Source organism: Hyperolius riggenbachi, chromosome 2 (genome assembly GCF_040937935.1).
Source record: "Hyperolius riggenbachi isolate aHypRig1 chromosome 2, aHypRig1.pri, whole genome shotgun sequence".
NCBI classification, from domain to species: domain Eukaryota; kingdom Metazoa; phylum Chordata; class Amphibia; order Anura; family Hyperoliidae; genus Hyperolius; species Hyperolius riggenbachi.
In genome coordinates, this window is record NC_090647.1 from 373,640,833 (window position 1) to 373,660,603 (window position 19,771).

Below are 19,771 nucleotides of genomic sequence, written 5' to 3' on the forward strand. Positions count from 1 at the left end.
TCCCTCCTGCTCTTACTTGCAGCTGGTGATATATCACCCAATCCTGGACCACAGCCTGCTGCCAGACAAGCATCCCCTGCTGACCTGCTTCATACACTTCACAGCCCTCTGTCCACAAATAACCTCAACACCCATCCTCGCTGTAACCTTATTTCCATCCATCCATGCTCCCCCTACCCTGCGGTCTCTGGAATGCCAGATCCATCCGCAATAAACTTACAGCAGTCCATGACCTCTTCCTCTCCAAATCCCTCACCATCCTCGCACTCACTGAGACATGGCTCACCCCCTCTGACTCTGCCGCAGAGGCTGCCCTCTCCTTTGGTGGGCTTCACCTCAGTCACACCCCAGACCAGACAACAGGACCGGGGGAGGGGTGGGTCTGCTCCTCTCCCTATCCAGCACCTTCCGTGTCCTCACCCCACCTACCTCCCTACAATTCACATCATTCGAGGTCCACACCATCCGCCTCTACCATCCCCTCCCTGCCATTGTTGCGGTCTTATACCGTCCTCCAGGCTCCACCCCACAATTTCTCGATGACCTTGCTTCCTGGCTCCCTCACATCCTCTCCTCTGACCTCCCCACCATCATCCTTGGGGATTTCAATATTCCCATCGATGAAGCCCAGAACTCCGCTGTGACCCGGCTACTCACCATTGCCAACTCACTTGGACTAGTACAACACACCAACGCCCCCACTCACACTGCACGTCACACTCTCGACCTTATATTAACTAAATCCACCGCTATTGCAGACCTTGACATCGCACCCTTTCCACCCTCAGACCATCACCTTCTCACCTTCAATCTCCTCACGGAAGGCACCTCCACACTACCCGCCCGCCCACCTGGTCGATGGCAGCGAGACCTACGCAAGCTCAACCCTAGCGTCCTTGCTGACCCCCTCCATGCCCTCTCCTCCACTCTCCCCACCCTAACCTGTCCTAATCTTGCTGCAGCTCAGTATCGCCATACTCTCTCATCAGCCCTAGAAAAAGCTGCTCCACCAATATTTCGCCGCAACCGACCCCCTAACCCCCAGCCCTGGCGCACTACCCATACTCGCAACCTCCAGAGGAAAACACGCGCCACTGAACGGAAATGGAAAAAAACTAGACTTAACCAGGATTTCCTACAGTACAAGACCAACCTGCTGCAGTTCCACACTGCCCTTGCTCATGCGAAGCAGGAATACTTTACCAAGCTCATCGGAGCACAAGCTTCCAACCCCCGGCGTCTCTTTGCCACTTTCAACTCCATGGTTAAACCCCCCCCCCCCCCCACCCTCCGTTTCCTCCCTCTCTGCCACAGATTTAGCCACCCACTTCACCAACAAAATTGTCTCTATCCGCCAGGAAATATCCAATCTCAAATCTTCACCTCCCACCCCCTCCCAACCAGCTCCTCCTCCACCCTATCCTCCCCTCACATCCTTCACTCCTACTACCACCGAGGAAGTCATCCACCTACTGCAGACTTCCCATACCACTACTTCCCCCCCCCCCCCTTGACCCCATCCCTTCTGATTTACTCCAGCCTCACTTCACGGAATTGGCCCCAGTCCTCACTACCCTGTTCAACCTCTCCCTATCCACAGGCACCTTCCCCTCAGACTTCAAGCAGGCCACTGTACTACCCCTGCTCAAGAAACCCTCCCTCGACCCCTCGCTACCCTCCAACTACCGGCCTATCTCCCTCCTCCCCTTTGCATCAAAACTCCTTGAGCGTCTGGTTCACAAACGCCTGACCCAGTTCCTCAATGCCAACTCACTGCTAGACCCACTGCAATCTGGATTTCGGCCTGCCCACTCAACCGAAACTGCTCTCACCAAAGTGGTCAATGACCTTGCCTTAGCTAAAGCTGAAGGTAAATACTCCATTCTCCTCCTCCTTGACCTTTCAGCAGCTTTTGACACAGTAGATCATGCCCTACTCCTCCAGTCCATGGGCATTCACGATCTTGCCCTGTCCTGGCTTTCATCCTACCTCTCCAACCGCTCCTTTACGACCGCCTTCAATGAGTCCTTATCCACCCCCAACCACCTTTTGGTGGGAGTCCCCCAAGGTTCGGTCCTTGGCCCCCTATTGTTCACCCTAACACATCCTCCATTGGCAAGGTTATCTCCTCCATGGGTTTTAACTATCATCTGTATGCAGATGACACCCAGATCTACCTCCACACCCCTGACATATCCACCACTACCAAGGACAAGGTCTCCTCCTGTCTATCAGCCATCTCCTCCTGGATGTCCGCTAGGTTCCTGAAACTAAACCTAGACAAAAGGGAATTTATGATCTTCCCACCCCGGACATCCATAAACCTCCCAGATGTGCATGTCACTGTTAACCACACTACCATTCGCCCTACCTCTCAAGCTCGCTGTCTGGGTGTCACCCTGGACTCCGCACTCTCCTTCACTCCCCACATCCAAAATCTCACAAAGTCCTGCAACTTCCCCCTTCGTAACATCTGTAAGATTCGCCCTTTCCTGACCTCTGCCACCACCAAACTCCTCATCCATGCCCTCATAATTTCCCGCCTTGACTACTGCAATTCCCTGCTGTCTGGTCTCCCTATGACCCGAACAGCCCCACTGCAGTCCATCATGAATGCAGCAGCCAGAATTATCCACTGCTCCCATCGCTCCACCATGGCGGATCCCCTCCTTGAATCCCTCCACTGGCTTCCTATCCAGTCCAGAATCAGATTCAAGATACTGTGTCTGACCTACAAATCTGTCCACAAAACCTGTCCAACCTACATTTCCGATCTTACTCAGAGGTACACACCTAGCTGCTCACTCCGCTCTTCCAATGAACTTCGCCTAACCGCCCCCCGCATCACCTAGTCCCATGCACGCCTCCAGGACTTCTCAAGAGCTGCTCCAACACTATGGAACTCCCTACCTTCACCCATTAGGGCAGCCCCCTCCAACATCTTCAAGAAAGCCCTCAAAACTCACTTTTTCACTCTGGCTTACTACCCCTCACAAGTGCTCTAAACCCACAGCTGAACTCTGGTCTCCTACCTCTCGTGTCCCTACCTCTCCCTTTAGATTGTAAGCCTTTGGGCAGGGTCCTCCTTTTGTGTCCAACCTGATAATGCACCTCCATTACTGTGAACCCATGCTAGGCATCTGAGTGAACCTAACTTGCCTAATCTCCATGCTCCATCCAGTGACTGACTAAGCATTACCTTGTACTCATACTGTGCTGCATGATCTGATCTTTCTTGTATTCAGGTATTGTCATTTTGCTGTATGTCACCCCTAAATATTGTATGTATCATTGTCCAGCGCTGCGTAATATGTTGGCGCTTTATAAATACAACAAATAAATAACTAGTGATGCAGAACCAAAACTACTGAGTGTATGGTCTCTGATATGTCACGATACATCACGGTATAGATAAAAGTCAATGAGAAAGTAAACAAAAATAAGGTAAGCATACCAGAGATTGGAGGGGAAAAACAACTTTATTGAGTAACGTTTTACATACTGCTGAGAACAATTTGCATTTTTATAAATTCTTTTATTTACATATCGGCAATGGCCATTACAAAAGGCACTTAACATAATTCAGTATAAAAATGCACAAAAGCCAGCAAAACTGTGTGATACATTTCCACTGGTGTTGTGTAATTGAATTTTTAGAATAGAAATAATGTATACAGTAGAACGAATATTTCCAAGATTATATGTGTATTTATTGCATTAGGCAAAACAGCACTGAAATTAACTGTATATAGTCATAGGCTGCTGAGAAACATTCTGTCATCTACAGCTACTAGTCACAGTCCATTACTACTAGTTATAAAATGAGTTGTGGACAATATAAAGCATTCTACTTTATACAATTCTTGTTTTGCTTCAAACTTTATGGTTGTATTCTAGACCTCTAATCCATCCAAAAGCATTATCCTTATGATTACGCGCAGGCAGTGTTCTCTAGTAAACCACTGGCACAAATTAATTATACTCCATTATTGGGAACATAACCGATCAGCCAGATTTAAATTACTGTTAACATTATTTATACTGTTATGGCGACACCTGCCAAAGGGGTAAGATCTATGAGAAAACAAGAAAGCCGGTAGTTCTTGAAGGTGATGTGTTTGAAGCATGTTAAGTGGCACAAGTGCCAAGCTGGAATAGCTAGATCACTGGATCAGAGCATTTCTAGAATGGCAATTTGTGACCTAAAGAAGACCAACCAGTGAAGCAATTACAAATTGAGGCCCAAGGTTCAAGGATGCACATGTGGAGAATTCTTATGCTCACTGTGAATAAAAGGTGACAGAAAGTGCATCACAGCTTGCTGCATAGAGCGGTGAAGAAACAGGGCTGTGCAAGTCCAATTTGGGCATCCATGCTCAACACCTAATAGGGGCCCATGTAGTTGGATCATAGAGCAGGGGAAGAAGGTGGCCAGGTTTCACAAATCACGTTTTTCTTTCAGATTCTATGGCTGTTACTTTAACCATCTACCTAACTCCTACTGCATACTAAGTACGCTCCCTCATGGCAACTGTATTCACAGAGGACTTAAAGCACAGGTGTCGAACTCCAGTCCTTGAGGGCCATATCCATGTCAGTGTTTAGGATGGACTGAGAAGTGGAGAAATGTGTTCTACTTGATGTACCACAGCCTACCTGATTCAGCCCCATCAATGAATTTGAGCTGTGCCAAAAATGTGCTCTGCCCTTGAGGACTGGAGTCCAACATCCCTGACTTAAAGGATAAGCTGTTAATGTCTTGATTCAAGATCCCATAGATAGATTATCAGCAAGGTGGAATCTATGCCTTAATTGGTCAGAGCTTTTTTGGTGGTAGAAAATGTAATAGGCAGGTTGTTAAAATATTTGGCTTAGTGTGCTATTGTCATTTTATTTTCTGATTTTCTCTTGTAGTTTCAACCATGAAGTGCATTAAGAAAAATGCCTGGTACAGATCCAAGGAAAACATTTGGGAGGTCTTTAAGTGGCATGTAGATGCCAATTAGCAACTCATCTCTCACTGGTAATATATTAGTCTGGATAAAACAACCCTTTTAAATAAAATCATGATGTTGGAAATACAAATTGTTGTACTGGCTTAGTTGACACAAATATACACACACAATAAATACAGTAGTCCCCAACCAGAGATTGTAAAGGAACAAAAAGAGAGCACCAAGTGTGAAGACAGCATAGAGCTACAAAACGCATTACTGTCATGCTAAAACTGTGCATGGAAAACATGTTTTTCTTTGAAGGTCTTAACATAATTTATACAATACAAATATATATGTATGAAACTGTTTGGTATTATACTTACACAGCATTACCTACTAATATTACTTTTAATGCTAAATGTTCTGTATTGGATTTTAAAATGTATAATACCCTCTCTTCTGTGATGTTTTCCTTTAACCACTCCATTTCACTATGGTTGAGAAACTGTGAGCGATATCTTTAGAGTACTGTTCTCAGATTGGCTGCAATATAATGTTTTTTCAACTCAAAGCTCTGAGCTAGTCACTATCACTATTTGGGATGCTGTGTTCTTTATAATGGTTATCGTGGTTTTGCAGAAAAAAAACCCATTAAAAGAAAAACGCCTGTGGGACAGGGATAAAAAAAAAAAAAAAGCAAAAGTGTAGCTTTTTCCCATTATTTAGCAAGCAAATGGATCAAGAGTACCAACAACAGATCAAAACCTTGTGCAGAACAAGCAGGCATATACAATAAGGCACAACAAAGAGCAATGACCACATAAAAGGTGCTGAACCCCGTAACAGCTATATTCAAGCCCCTCAGTTTTATGCACTTACAGTTTGTTTAATATGGACAAAAAGAGACAACTGAAAGGTGACCTAATTTACGTATATAAATACATGCTAGGACAATATAAAAGCTCAGCAAATTAGCGTTCTATCCATAGGTCTGCACAAAGAACAAGACCGCATGGCCTACACATTGCAGAAGGAGATATTTAATGACAGTTTAGAAAAAGGGGCTCATGTGTAATTCACTTCTCCTGAGTGATCTCCTAGGTGATATTTTCAAGGCTCTGTCAGTTTTACCATAAGATACTCTAACTGAGAGAGGTACCAGTATGCCCCCCCCACTCCTTTCCCCCCCAAAAAAGAAAAATGTCTGGGTGTCAATGATACCTTTTCTGTAAAGAAAAACGAAACAGAAAACAAGTCGTTGAATGGTCAATAGAAGCAAAACTTATACTAGTGCTCTGATATCTAGGGACATTTGGATAGCTGACATTCTCAGAGATATCTGCCTACAAATACAGTATTCACCATGACAAGAATAAAAAAAGAACTTGGCTTTCTGTATAGTAACATCTTAAATTGTAAAGGCATTAACTTTTAAATATTTACCCATTCCCTAACTTGTAATTATTTAATTATTTTATATTTTTCTAGAACTTATTTCCTGCTGAAAATGTGACAAATCTTCACAACAGCATTGTATTTGACAAAATAGCATTTTGAAGTCACTGAAGATCTCCATCTTTGAAGAAGTTTAGGAAATCAGGCCCATACTATACTTGTTCCATTCACAAGGCTGCATAATGGGAGCGTATGACGTACGTCTTCATTGCCACTCAGCCCAAAGTGGTGAACTGTACCATACCAAATTCTTTAACACGCATAAGCATGTAAGTGAGGCATCTGCTTCACTTTACACCGTGGCTATACTAGGAGATGAATAAAAGCCAGTCTGGAATGTGACCCATGAATCACACACAAAATACTGTTTTATCAGTGGACGGACATACACCTAACATGAGGTAAACGATTACCATTTCTAAACGGAATGGATTATTGTCATATGGCAGTATATGCTTCATTAGTCTGAAGCAACATTAGTCTGATGCAGCATTAGCTTAGGAAAAGGCTTGGCTGGAATTTCCCACTTTTCTGGTATCATGGTTTATTGTGCCTTGCAGAATGGCAAAAAGAAAACATAAGAAAGCATTTAAGATGCCGATGTTGATGTAGTTTAGAATAAAATACTATAAGAAGCCACTTTTTCCGAGGTTCACCAGAACCCCTTTAAAGTGAACCTAAAGCCGGGGGGAAAAATGAGATTAACTCACCTGGGGCTTCCCTCAGCCCCCTGCAGCCGGGCTGCGAGGGCTGAGGGAAGCCCCAGGTGAGTTAATCTCATTTTTTCCCCCCGGCTTTAGGTTCACTTTAACAAGTCTGCCCAACCACATTAGAGCAAATGTTAAAGCAGATAAATACTAACATTTTAAAATGTCTTGAGCAGATCAATACAAAGGTTCTAAATGATTTCTATGCGCTAGTTCACCTTGCCAACGGAACTATGAAAATGTCCCAATTGTATAATGTGTTTATAAACCAAATGAAAAAACAATGAATGTGTATTTCAATGTAGTTTTCACTGGACAAAGAAGCTTAAACTCAATGACATTACATTTAAAAGCGGATTGTTCAATAATGCAGTTTGTTAATACAGATTTCTTGTTCTCAGGATCTAGATATTTATGCAGTAAAAGCTGCAACATGTACTGTATTTACCAGTACAGATGAGCCAGAAATCCCAAATGTGCATGTTGGTAGGCACTGCACAGAGTGATAACTCACCTGTGTATTCCCTTTCGCTGATGCTGCTCTCCATTTTCCCCAGAGAGGTGACAACACAGGTAAGTAAACACTGCTGCGGCCCATCCCCACCAACATGCAAGTTTAATTTCAATGCAGGCAATATTGAAATATAAAATAAATTCCAAGCAACGCAGAAGCAGCCATTTATAAAAGGGCACAATGCAGTGCTTGATATTTCCCATTTTTTAACCTATACATGAGTTTAAACAGGCCTGTTTCAGTAGATTTTTGAATGTGCAGTGCTGAACTATTTTGCGGGCTTATACTGGCTTTGTTAGCCTGTAACTATAGTCACTGTTCCAACTATGTAATTTAGTATACATGCTTAAACGGTGTACGAACCCTGCTATCATACAATAGCTGATGAAAGTTCAAAATCTATGCATAGTATCTAACAAACAAAGATCTCGTAAAAATTGTTAACGTGACTTTGCAACGAACGCTGGTCTGCTTTCTTCCCTTTAGTTTTGCTTTAATGTGGCTCGATGTTGGCTGGATGGTGTACTAGTGGCTAGATTGTGTACTGGTTAAGGGCTCTGCCTCTGACACGGGAGACCAGGGTTCGAATCTTGGCTCTGTCTGTTCAGTAAGCCAGCACCTATTCAGTAGGAGACCTTAGGCAAGTCTCCCTAACACTGCTACTGCCTATAGAGCGCGTCCAAGGGGCTGAAGCTTTGTCGCTTTGAGTCCGCCAGGAGAAAAGTGCGATATAAGTGTTCTGTGTTTGTTTGTTTGTTTTAATGTTACCACTGTGTCTGTAGACTTAGATAACTTGCTTTTGAAGTCATCGTAAATCAAAACTGACAGCAAGAAGCAGTTTGAGCAAAGATAATGAAAGTGGTGGAAATAGTGCTTTATGCTGTCTACCCATTGGATATCAACACTTCTACATTAACAGCATTCCCTACAAGAACGCAACACAGCTATTCAGAGTCATCTGCTGCTCCAACAGATTTATCATACCTCAACTGGCAACACCCACCTCTAAGTCACCTACATGACCGATCAGTAGATTGTTTTAATAACTGCCCACATAATGATCCCTTCTGTAATCTGTAGCATAATTCAAAGGAATAGGGTAGATGACTGAACAAATTGGCATACACTGTCATAGGCAATGGGGAGATGCTTGTAAGTTCAGCAACAAAGGCCAAAACACTAGAAAGAAAGAAAAAAAAACATGCCCAGTAAGAAGGTTGCACATGCATGGGGATCAAGTATGTTGTGCATACGTTTTCAAAAGTTTTTCTTGAATGATGTAAATTTCACACCTGTAGTATGCTGTCAAGACTCCATCAGTAACAAAAGAGACCATGGTCCTTATTCAATTTACTTTTTCTCTTAAGTTTTCTCCTAGGTGATATTTTCACACTTTATCAATCAAATGCATTTTAAGTCACCAGCAAGTAAGAAAATACATAATGTTGGCAGTACTTTTCACCTACTTTAATTTCAGAGTGTTGAAGCACTCCTATAAGAGAAAAAGTGAATTGAATAATTGTCACCATGTTCTGCTGGAAAGTACTTCTTTTATGTATTCTGAACCTCTCTTTCAGAGTTACACATTTTCTCTTAAAAGACAACTGTACTGAGGTGTATGTGGAGGCTACCATATTTATTTCCTTATAAGCAATACCAGTTTCCTGGCTATCCTGTTGATCCTCTGCCTCTAATACCTTTAGCCATATATCCTGAACAAGCATGCAGCAGACCAGGTGTTTGACACTTTTGTCAGATCTGACAGGATTAGCTGCATGCTGGTTTCTTGTGTGATTCAGACACTACTGCAGCCAAATACATCAGTTGGACTGCCAGCCAACTGATGTTGTTTAAAATAAAATAAAATATGGCAGCCTCCACATAAACTTATCACTCCAGTTGTCTTTTAAACAGCCAGCTGATGGAATGCATGGGAACAATGAAAGAGCCTGTGTCATGCTGACACAAGAAGTTTCCCAGCATGGTCTCATTGGTTGGTGACAGGACATTTGTGAGCAGTATAAACTGTAGCCTGCAGCACTCCATTCTCTTTCTCCGCTCCCTATCATGCATGGGTCTCACAGACTTAACACCCACTTATAGCCCCCATCCCAGCTACAAGCAATGAGAATGTGTTACAGTCCTGCCAGAATAAACTGGACTCCCATAATTTCTCCATCCAGCTGTTAAGGGGACACTTTATGTTACTATGGTGAGAGAAAAAAAAAACAGCAACTACCCTCGAAGCTACTGACATACCCAGGTCCCCAACCCCGATCTTAGCAGCATACTAGAGGGTACAAGTTAAACTTGCATCACTCAGAGATCATGGTTTAAAAAATGCACTATGACAACCCTTTTACTGCATTTGGTTATGTTCACAACTGTGATCCTTTATGAACAGTAAATACTGCTGAGCAGGTTTGCTATACAGGTGTGTAGTGTGCCGTTACTGGGGAAGCTTTTGCGAACAAAAAACTTCAAAGTAGTAAAGTCCATGCTGTATTATTTATCAAAAAAGTAATGTGGGTACTTTTATTTATAAGCTCTCTTGACCTTTTAATTAGATATCTGGCAGCAAATATATTTCCTGATTGCTGTAGTATCAATGTTGTGGCAATACAGTTGGATTTGATAAGAAATATGATTGCGGTTTGTTGGATGTTTTAAGTATTAGCAAAATGTGTTCATACCTACACTTACATATTGACTTTAGGTCACAGATGTCCCAACCACCTTAAGTGCTGGGGTGAAGAGGGTGTGTTTACAAAATTTGGTCTGTTACAAAATTCAGTGAAAAAAGAGACAGCTTTTCAACAGCTTTTGCAGGTTTATAAGTACACAAACACTTTAAGCTATCAAAACTGAGGTTTACAAAAATGGTCCTAAGTGCTAGGCGATGGTACAACAGGAATTACAGTGCCTACAGTGTGGAGGCGTGTAACAGATTTACTCTGCAATATGATACATATTTAAACATGGTAACAAGTAGAAAGGGAAGGTCCGCAACAGTGTCTCTTGAAAACGCTCAAATTCTTTATTTAGGACGTATCCTCATATCAGTAAAGGCACAGCTGACAGGTTTCGGGCCAGATATTGCCCTTAATCATAGCTTTGACAAGAGACACTGTTGTGGACCTTCCCTTTCTACTTGTTACTTTGTTTGGACTGAGCAATCCAGGGTCCAGCACTGTCTCTATCAGCCTGCAGTGTAGCGGTGTACCCTTTCCACTGAATCATATTTAAACATGGACACATCACCATGCAAGCTTGTACCACTAGGACTCTACTGTAGCACAGATCAGAATATACAGAAAGTGTTTAGCATTTGAGCTGGACAAATCACCAAACAAGCTTTTACCACCAGGACTCCACTGTAGCACAGTTTAGCAGAACTTTGCTGCTAAAAAAAAAATGCTCATTTATCTTCGTCTGAGGTGGTGAGCAGAAAAGAAAACATAATTAATAATTAATTGACAGAAGTCAAACTTCCTGATAACACATTAAAATCAACAAACCCAATTAATACAGAATGCATTCATCTGACATTTTAGTATTTTAATATTCAACTTTGGATATCTAAACATCAAAAAATAAATATTGTTAGTGTCCCTTTAATATTCTTTAAACCAGAGTCATCTTACATATTACAGTGACAACTCTCAAGCAAGTCACAATGCAGCTTCATTAACTGCATCTAAAATAAAACAGTTTATTATACTACAGCTGTGAAACTAAGAATTTAGTGTTTCCTATAAAAAATTAAAGGTTTAGCAAAGTATGCATTGACGAACAAAAAACTGTGAAAATATGCATTTGAAGGCAATATTTCAGAAATACTTAAACACTCATAAAACATCGTCTATGTTGAATTAGAGGAATACGTGAAGATTCAGTGCATATGTATAACAGTAAAATGATCCTATATTTATACTAATATGCAAATATATACATATATATTTTGAAAGAAAAAAAATTAATTTGGTTTTGCATTTATAGCAGAGGTTGTAGCATCAGACAGTAAAGTAGCATCACATATCTGGAGGAAAAAATGAATACTAGCAGACGCTCCCAGAAAATATATATTACGGTATACTATGGTATGCCAGTCTCACATGATTTCAATTAAACAAAATGTGTTATGCCAATCAGTCTTCTTGCTCTATTGCTGGTAGCTTAGCCCTAGTTCATGGAGATGTGTGATCCTTCCTTACATAAACTTCACTAACATATTCTATTTAAGTATCACCCATAGCAAGTAAACTAGGTTTCAGACAGCATGGCATTAACGGGTATAGGCATGAAATACAGACCTGAGAAACTATCCTAGAAAGTTTAAGTTAATAAACAATTAAAATAACCATTGTAACACTTCACACGTCAAAATTGAAAATCATAGGTAAACTTGAATGCCTCGCCAAATAGTATATTACACTGTGCTGATATAACAAATCTTTCCATCAGTCAGGTGCTTTCAATGTAAGAGTTGTTTGATGTATTTGCACAGCCATTTATACTGTATATCTGTAGGCGTGTAACTATGATCAGAGACAAATGTATACTAGTATATTTATTTTCTAGGAGGTCTTAAACTCCCTGCACCCTATTCCGATTTTTAAATTACTGCATACTGTGTTTTTTCCTCCGTTTTTCTGTTGATTGCATTCAGGGAAAATTGGAATTGCAAATCGGAATCGGAAAACGGATTTGCAGTGTGCAGGGAGCCTTAATGTGACCACTGCTGACACTGAATTCCCTTTAAGGTGGAGTGTATTCTGTACTCAAAACCTTTATATCTCAATGGAATGCTGTAAGGTAACTAAAACTTTTCCAAAACATAGTCTGAAAAGAAATACATTTTAAGGAAATTAAAAAAAAAAAAAAAAAAAAAAAAAAAAAAAAAAATCGGGCAAATTCTAACTCTTGTGTTACTACTTTCTAACATATCATATATCCTTCTACTTTATAATAAATTTATATTATATTGCATAATCAACCTTAACAGAAAAAAAACTTTAGTATGCCTTAACACTGACAGGTTATGCCCTGTTTTGTAAACTAATCCAGCAACAATTTTGGAAATGTTCATAAAAACAGGCCAGAGACCAAGCTCATAAAGTAATAATTATGTTGCCATCTTTACCACAATTGTAGTCAATTTACCACAATAATACTAGAAGCTAGCATGGTGCACCATTTCCCTTAAGAGGTTTTTCAAATCTAAAGATTATCTTCAAAGGAAGGCTCAGCAAAATATTTGATGCTGCAAGCACCAGGTGTTAAATTGTGGTGCAAAACATGTAAACAGAGCTTTTTAGGCCTCAGGAAAATGACTGATTTTGATGCTTGCGCCTGTGCAGTTTGCCGTGGCCCACGCGGCCGTGATTGACAGCGGCGCTTTGCACAACCGCAGTAAGGCCGACCCCCGCTGCCGGCCTGAATATGGACACCGGAGAGCGGGAAAGCAGCGAGGAGCGGAGCGGTCGGCATGGGACAGTCGGCTGCAAGGGGCTGGAGAAAGCCCCAGGTGAGTAAAGCCCATTTGGGCTATTTTTGCCTGATAACTCCTTTAAATAAAAAGGCAATAATGGAAAGCTTTTTGGATATTCAAGGACTGATTAAAGGTTCTCCTGAGCTAGACATCATTGGAGCATACTGCAGGTGATATTGCAAAACTTGACGGAATAGGCTTAAAACCTCTCAAGTGGCAAAAGCTTGCAACCATCGCTAGATCGTGTTCCTGTCCAACCAGTAAAGAGTACCCCAAAAACATTGAATTAGCATGCTCATGCTTAATGTTTTTCAATAAACGCAAGCTGTCTTCAACTTCTTTTAAAAAAATATAATCATTTGCCGATTTCTTAACATTTCATTCCTGACAAAAGCAACAGCTGCAAACATTTGCCACCTGACAGGAAACAATTCATATATTTTAATTTTGCTAATTCACTTATTTTTTCTGAAGAACTTAAGCTTAGCAAAATCTTACTGCTGTTAATTTACAGAGCCTATGCATATTTACTTTCATACCTTTAGGTCAACTAAGCCAATGGCAGATATTAATCCAAAATAATTTCCTGCAATAACTGTTCTTTAAATAAGGTAAATTATATTTTAAGGCACTTGGGGAAGGTTGTGATGGGTCAACAGCTTATTGTGCATGTTCTTAGTGCCTAACCTGTAGTGCAATAGTATGGTTGAGCCAAATGAATACAGGGTATAGATTTTAAAAACACCACTACGTGTTTTTTTGCTCATACAGCCTAATTTTGCTGATTAGAAGAATCAGAAAAAAATGTGGCTCCAAGCTTTATATACCTTAGTAGGCTTGAAAGTCTTGTGTGCTTTATTTTATGAATACCCATAATTAGGAAATACTACAATTGGGAGGAGGCTTCTGATATTTATACTTACTGTTATAGTTATTGGCAAACATACAAGACTTTTGTCTAGATTTAACATGGCACACTGATGAACACAGCCTTAGTGTAAAAAAACCTTGACATCAAGAATAGCGAAAAGGACTCAACTAATCAAAAAGAACTGTTAAGCTGAGTACACACGTACGATAACGATCGTTCAAAAACGAACGATAACGACAATCGGAACGATAATCGTGCGTTCAAAAAGTGTGAACGATCGTTTTTGTGAACGATAACGATCGTTATCGTTCAATCGGACCGATCCAACCCGGCGGATTTTTTCGAAAGATAATCGTTCAATCGTTGCAGTGTGTACAAAGATCGTCCGATAACGCATGTTCTTATTGCCTGTCATAACGTCACTTCCGTTTGCGCACGCATTTTTTAATCGTTCGTCGTTCAGTACTTTATACTTATATCGTTCACGTGTGTACACAATCGTTCATTACGAACGATCTTTTCCGTCTAATTTGAATATCGTGTAAACGTCACGAATCGTTCGTAACGAACGATCTTTATCGGACGTGTATACGAACCTTTACTTGCATGAGCACCCTAAATAAAATCTTGTGACTTCAAACAATATCAAATATTTTGTATAAATGTCGTATTATTTACCGTAGCAAAAAGACATGCACAAAAATAAATAACACAGTAAGTGTTAAAACAACTAAAAATTAACAAGCTGTTATATCTTTGTACTATAAAACATTACGCTGATCATCTTAAGAGTGCTATAACAATCCAGTCACAACAAATAATACAGTATATGTTAATATTAAAAATCTCGGTGCTTAACACATGCAGTTCAGTTTCCTGTGCCACAGAACATGGCTTGGATTTGTGAAAATAACTGGCAGTGCTTAAGAAGTATGCAGAAATAATACAATATTCAGTTTTCATAAATGCCATTCCATTGGAAGATTAGCATTAAACAAATGGATTTGGCTGTAATGGCTTTTAACATTAATGTATCATGATTGCAGATACTTCATACCTATTCCCCATGCAAATTGAACAATTTTAGCTGATTGTATCAGGATTGACAGTTAAGAACACAGTTGTGCATAGGAATTCTAAACGTTCAACTCAGGTTGTCTGCAAATTAGAAGTCTGCTGGCTGGTGAGGCCAAGTGCTTGGGCATGTCTAATGCATTTGTCATATACTACTTTGTCCCACATGAAATTCCCTTAGTTATTACAAACTGATGGAGCTGTAAGCCATTTTCTGCTTGAATAGTAAGTTTGGCAAAAATATTTGAGGAAGGGTTAGGCAAATCTACCATCATTAATGATAGAGATATATATATATATATATATATATATATATATATATATATATATATATATATATATATATATATATATATATATATATATATATATATATATATATATATATATATATACATATATATACATATACATATATATACATATACATATACATACATACATATACATATATATATATATATATATATATATATATATATATATTTTTTTTTTTTTTTTCAAAAGGTCTTAAAATTACAATGCAAAATGTAACTCCAACTGGTATTAAGTCATGCTTTTACCCTCAATTGTAAGTACACAATCCTTGTTCTTTTGGCATAGACAATCTTTTCCCTCACACTTGCACTTTGATTTCATACTGAGTGAACAATACGGTTAGTGACAAGGAGAAATTTAGGTAAACTGGAGACTAAAAGAACTCCAAAGAAAAAAAAATGCCTTACTATACAATATTTAACATTAATACATTTTTGATTGGGTTATGCAGTCTGCTGATTCCTTCCAAGGCAACATTCAAAAGGTCAGGATAAAATGTTAAATCAAGCTTTTTTTTCTTTTTTCCTGCAGGTAACATTTTTTGTTGTTTTCCATAATAATCTAATGTAAGGAATAATTTTCTACTTTTCCTCGTGCGTGGCATTAATAATGTGAAATAGTTTCAACTAAAAAGCCTATCGGGATCTTGAACTTGTGTTGGCATTAACAATATATGGCATGAAGTTTTCCAGGTTCCATTTCTTGGTCTATGCTGCCATCTTGTGGACACTGATTAAAGTTCCTCCATTTCCCAATCATTAAACAATGTCTGTATATTAAAGGGTAAAGCTGGAGATGTTTACTAAACCTTGGCATAAGTGCATCATGCGCATGGATAACATGGCTTAGTAATAAAAAGAAAAGCCTAATAATTAAGATTCTATCCAGTCAGTAATTTTCACTCATATGTTTTAAATCATTGAAGTAAACATTCATTTATATTGTTAAAAATATTTAAAAACGTCTGGTAAAAAACAAGAACACATTCCTTGTTTCACCTTTTTGGAATTGATTATCAAATTTGTAAAAGGGAATTGCAGAACTGTTTTTCATTGACATACAAATAATTAAGACTAAAATTGTGTACTTTATGCTACTAATAATTTTGAAAGAGTCTGCAAATGAAATACAAAGAGGATGTTAAAGAAAATAGATGCTACATATACTAACAACATTTCCTCTACTATCTAAATAAATAAGATAAATTTGATCTTCATGACTGTATATACCATTTAGACATCAAATGATAAGTCAGAGTGCTTAAAAGTCTGTGGAATGTTACAGTAGAACTAGCTACCAAATGGCAACATTACTTCTATTTCCTTCCCATTTGTAATAATGCCATTATTAGAGCAGTGGTTACTAGACATATCCCCTGAAGCTGCCAGAGATGAGGGTTGGCTGGAAGCTTTGGTTGGTTGAACAGGAGATGCTGGGGACTGGGCTAGGCCTGGTTTCTTTGGCGGAATTGGTGGAGGGTTTCCTCTTTCCACCCTAGAAATGGTAGGTGATTTTATACCAGGAGATACAGGACTAATGGGACCAGAGACTTTCAGAGGGTTTGGAGAATGGCTACCGTCACTCTTCTGGTTGGAGGCACTGGCAAGGGTTCTGTAATCTGTGCCAAATGGTGAGCTATTGGGAGTTACAGGCTTGCTGGATGTTTGTTGGCTGGTGAAACGAGACAACACCTGAGTGACAGTATTGCGTGCAAGCTGCTTGGCAGCAGAATTATCAGCCAGAGTAGGAGACAAATCCCTAGGAGGAGGACTCTGCAGTCCAGAAACATGTTGATCTTGCTCCGCTTGAGACTGAAATTTGTGACGTGCAGCATGAAATCTCTGGTTGATGCCAACTTGGTATGATGATTGATATCCTGGGCTACCAGCGCTTCCTATGAGACGCCTTGATAGAACAGGCGAAGAGCAGGGGGAAGATGTTAATGAGGAGGCAGCTGTGCTGTTGGGAGAGGAAGAAGCTCCACTGGAAGAAGCAAAACCTATCATATGTAGAGGAGACTCCACTCTGACAGGTGAGCTTCCATTTTCAGATAAATTGTCAGGATTTGACACCTTGTCCTTCATGCTATCCCCCACGTTCAACTTTAAGCTATGTTCACTGTTTTGACTTGTGCTTGAGTGCCCATTTAATTTTGAAAATGGTTGTGGGATTTTACTAGGTGTAGAGATAGAAATATGGGCTTTGGCTGGGCCATCAACATTACATTTTTCATGTTGATTGCTCTCTGTCTGGCATGACACTGATGCAAGCTCTGGTTTCTCTGTAAGTACAGCTGTAGATATGCAGTGAGTGTTGGCTGTGATATCTGACTCTTTGATTTCGTTAGGTGTATTTAGGTCTTTTAAGGTTTTCTTCAATGACTCAAGCTCTTCTTTCAAAGCCTTGGTGCGATTTTCTTCTCTATTCAATTTGGCTCTAAGCTGTTCCCTTTCAATGTCGAACTCTGAAAGCTGTTTTTCCACCTGGGCTTCCATCTGCAGACTTCGTTTCTGCTCTTGGGCAAGCTCTTCTTCAAGCTGAACAACCTTGCTCTTCATTTTTTCCAGCTTTAGATTAACATCTTCAACCTTCTGTCCTTCCTCCACTGCCCTGTTGTTCGCTTTTGTGCATTCTTTCATTAAAACTGAAGACAATTTCTTGTGTCTAGCTTTCTCTTCATCCAGTTGAGCAGAAAGTTTCTTCTGTTCCTTTTCAAGCTTTTTCACTTGTGATTTTTCAAATTCCAACTGAAAAGTATCCATAAACACAAATGAAACAGATTAACAAAATTAATTCTGTCAAAACATCAAGCATTCTTTATTAAACATCCCGATAAAGACCTTTCTCTGCGACAACTTTACAAAAACAGTCAACCTAAGAATATTAAACCCTCTGATGGCAAAGAATATAATATTTTAATCATATTTAAAGGGATTTACCAGGTTAAATTCCAATGACCATGGCAGCCAAGGGTGTGCTTGATCCTCTTTTTGTCACTGAGCACATATGGTGCATGTGGTAGTCTAACAAGGTACAGCTGGGTAAAGGCTTTAGATGTAAAACTTAAGATAATCAGCTTTGTTCACATCTAAAATCAAAATCGCTGATGCCATTTTATGAATGTTTTTTTCCTCTCCCGGCGCTTACCTGCGCGATTCGTTTATTTGTAAAGCGCTTTAGCAGAGCGATTTGTTTTTCCACTTCCTGACACGGTTCAGGAAGTGAACTCTTTGACCCGGAAAAGAATAAATACAATGTATTAATTCTTAAAAGCGCTGGGGAAATAGCTATACCAAGCGCTTTTTCAAGAGTTTTGTGATTTCCATATACCTGCCATTTTATGGAAACCGCCCCAAAAATGGTACAAGCAGCGCTGTGATGAGCGGATCAGAAAAGAACTACTCAGATGTAAACACTCTCATAGGGAATCAGTGGGAATAAGTGCTTTTAGGGTGATTTAGAAAATTGCAGGCGCTTATAAAAACCGTAAAACGCCCTAGGTGTGAACAAGCCCTTATCTACTGCTGTGCACTTGGCCCAGTACAGACTTCAGGTTTGGGTAGAGGGTAAACTGATATGGATGTTGTTTGCTTTAAGGGAATACCATGGCGATCTGTAAAAAAATAAAAATTAAAAACAAAGCCAATCATCTTTTCCCTGAGCTGGGTTGGCTGCGCATCTGACAGAAGCGACAGATTTTGGACTAGTCCATCTCTTCATGGGGGATTTATTTTCAAAAGCACTTAGTGAATGGAAGTTGCTCTGTCCAACTGCCAAAAAAAACTGTGTAGCGAGCAGGTAAGCTAGCCAGCATCATTGTTTAAATCCTTTTTAGGGAATATCTTTTTATAAAGATTAAAAGCCTTGCTGAGAATCCCCTATGAAGAGATAGACTAGTCTAAAACCTGTCGCTTCTGTCAGATTCCTACTACCTACTATAAGTTACAGCAACATATAAGAAAAGTAATGTATGGCTCATTTTACTCTGGAAAAAAACATACTTATTTGTCTAGGTTTGCACAGGTTTTAAATTTAACAATTTTTCGCCATAGTGACCCTTTAAAGTAAATGCCTGGGATCTGCTGAACTAGAAGAACAGAGTGACAAAAATTAACGGTACTTATCCGTTAGCCGGGCGCATCTGGCAGGTGGTGCTAATTACTATTCCCCCTCCAGGCCGACATGGATAGTAGGGAAAGATGCAACTCTGGTGGAGTTTTGTCGCCACCTAGAGGATGCGCCCGGCTAACGGATAAGTACCAAATTAACTACTGAAATCGCTTCAGGAGTTTCATTCAAAATTAAAAAGTAGTTTTTTCTCTATTAAAAACTAAAAAGAAGATTTTTCCTGGAAGCAGGAAATCTGGATCAATCAACTCACTTGTTTAACCCTCCTGGCGGTTT

General features: G+C 39.9%; 1 protein-coding gene across 4 annotated transcripts in view; it reads right to left on the bottom strand.

The window, feature by feature from the left end:
* Positions 1-16,454: 16,454 nt before the first annotated feature.
* The window catches only part of CTTNBP2NL (CTTNBP2 N-terminal like), a 117,151-nt gene continuing 113,834 nt past the window's right edge, over positions 16,455-19,771 (bottom strand). For all 4 annotated transcript variants that reach the window (XM_068265578.1, XM_068265579.1, XM_068265580.1 and 1 more), the window contains one exon: positions 16,455-18,114. In XM_068265578.1, coding sequence (XP_068121679.1) covers positions 16,657-18,114 — 1,458 coding nt within the window. In that variant the 3' untranslated portion in view covers positions 16,455-16,656. The remainder of the gene's footprint in view (positions 18,115-19,771) is intronic.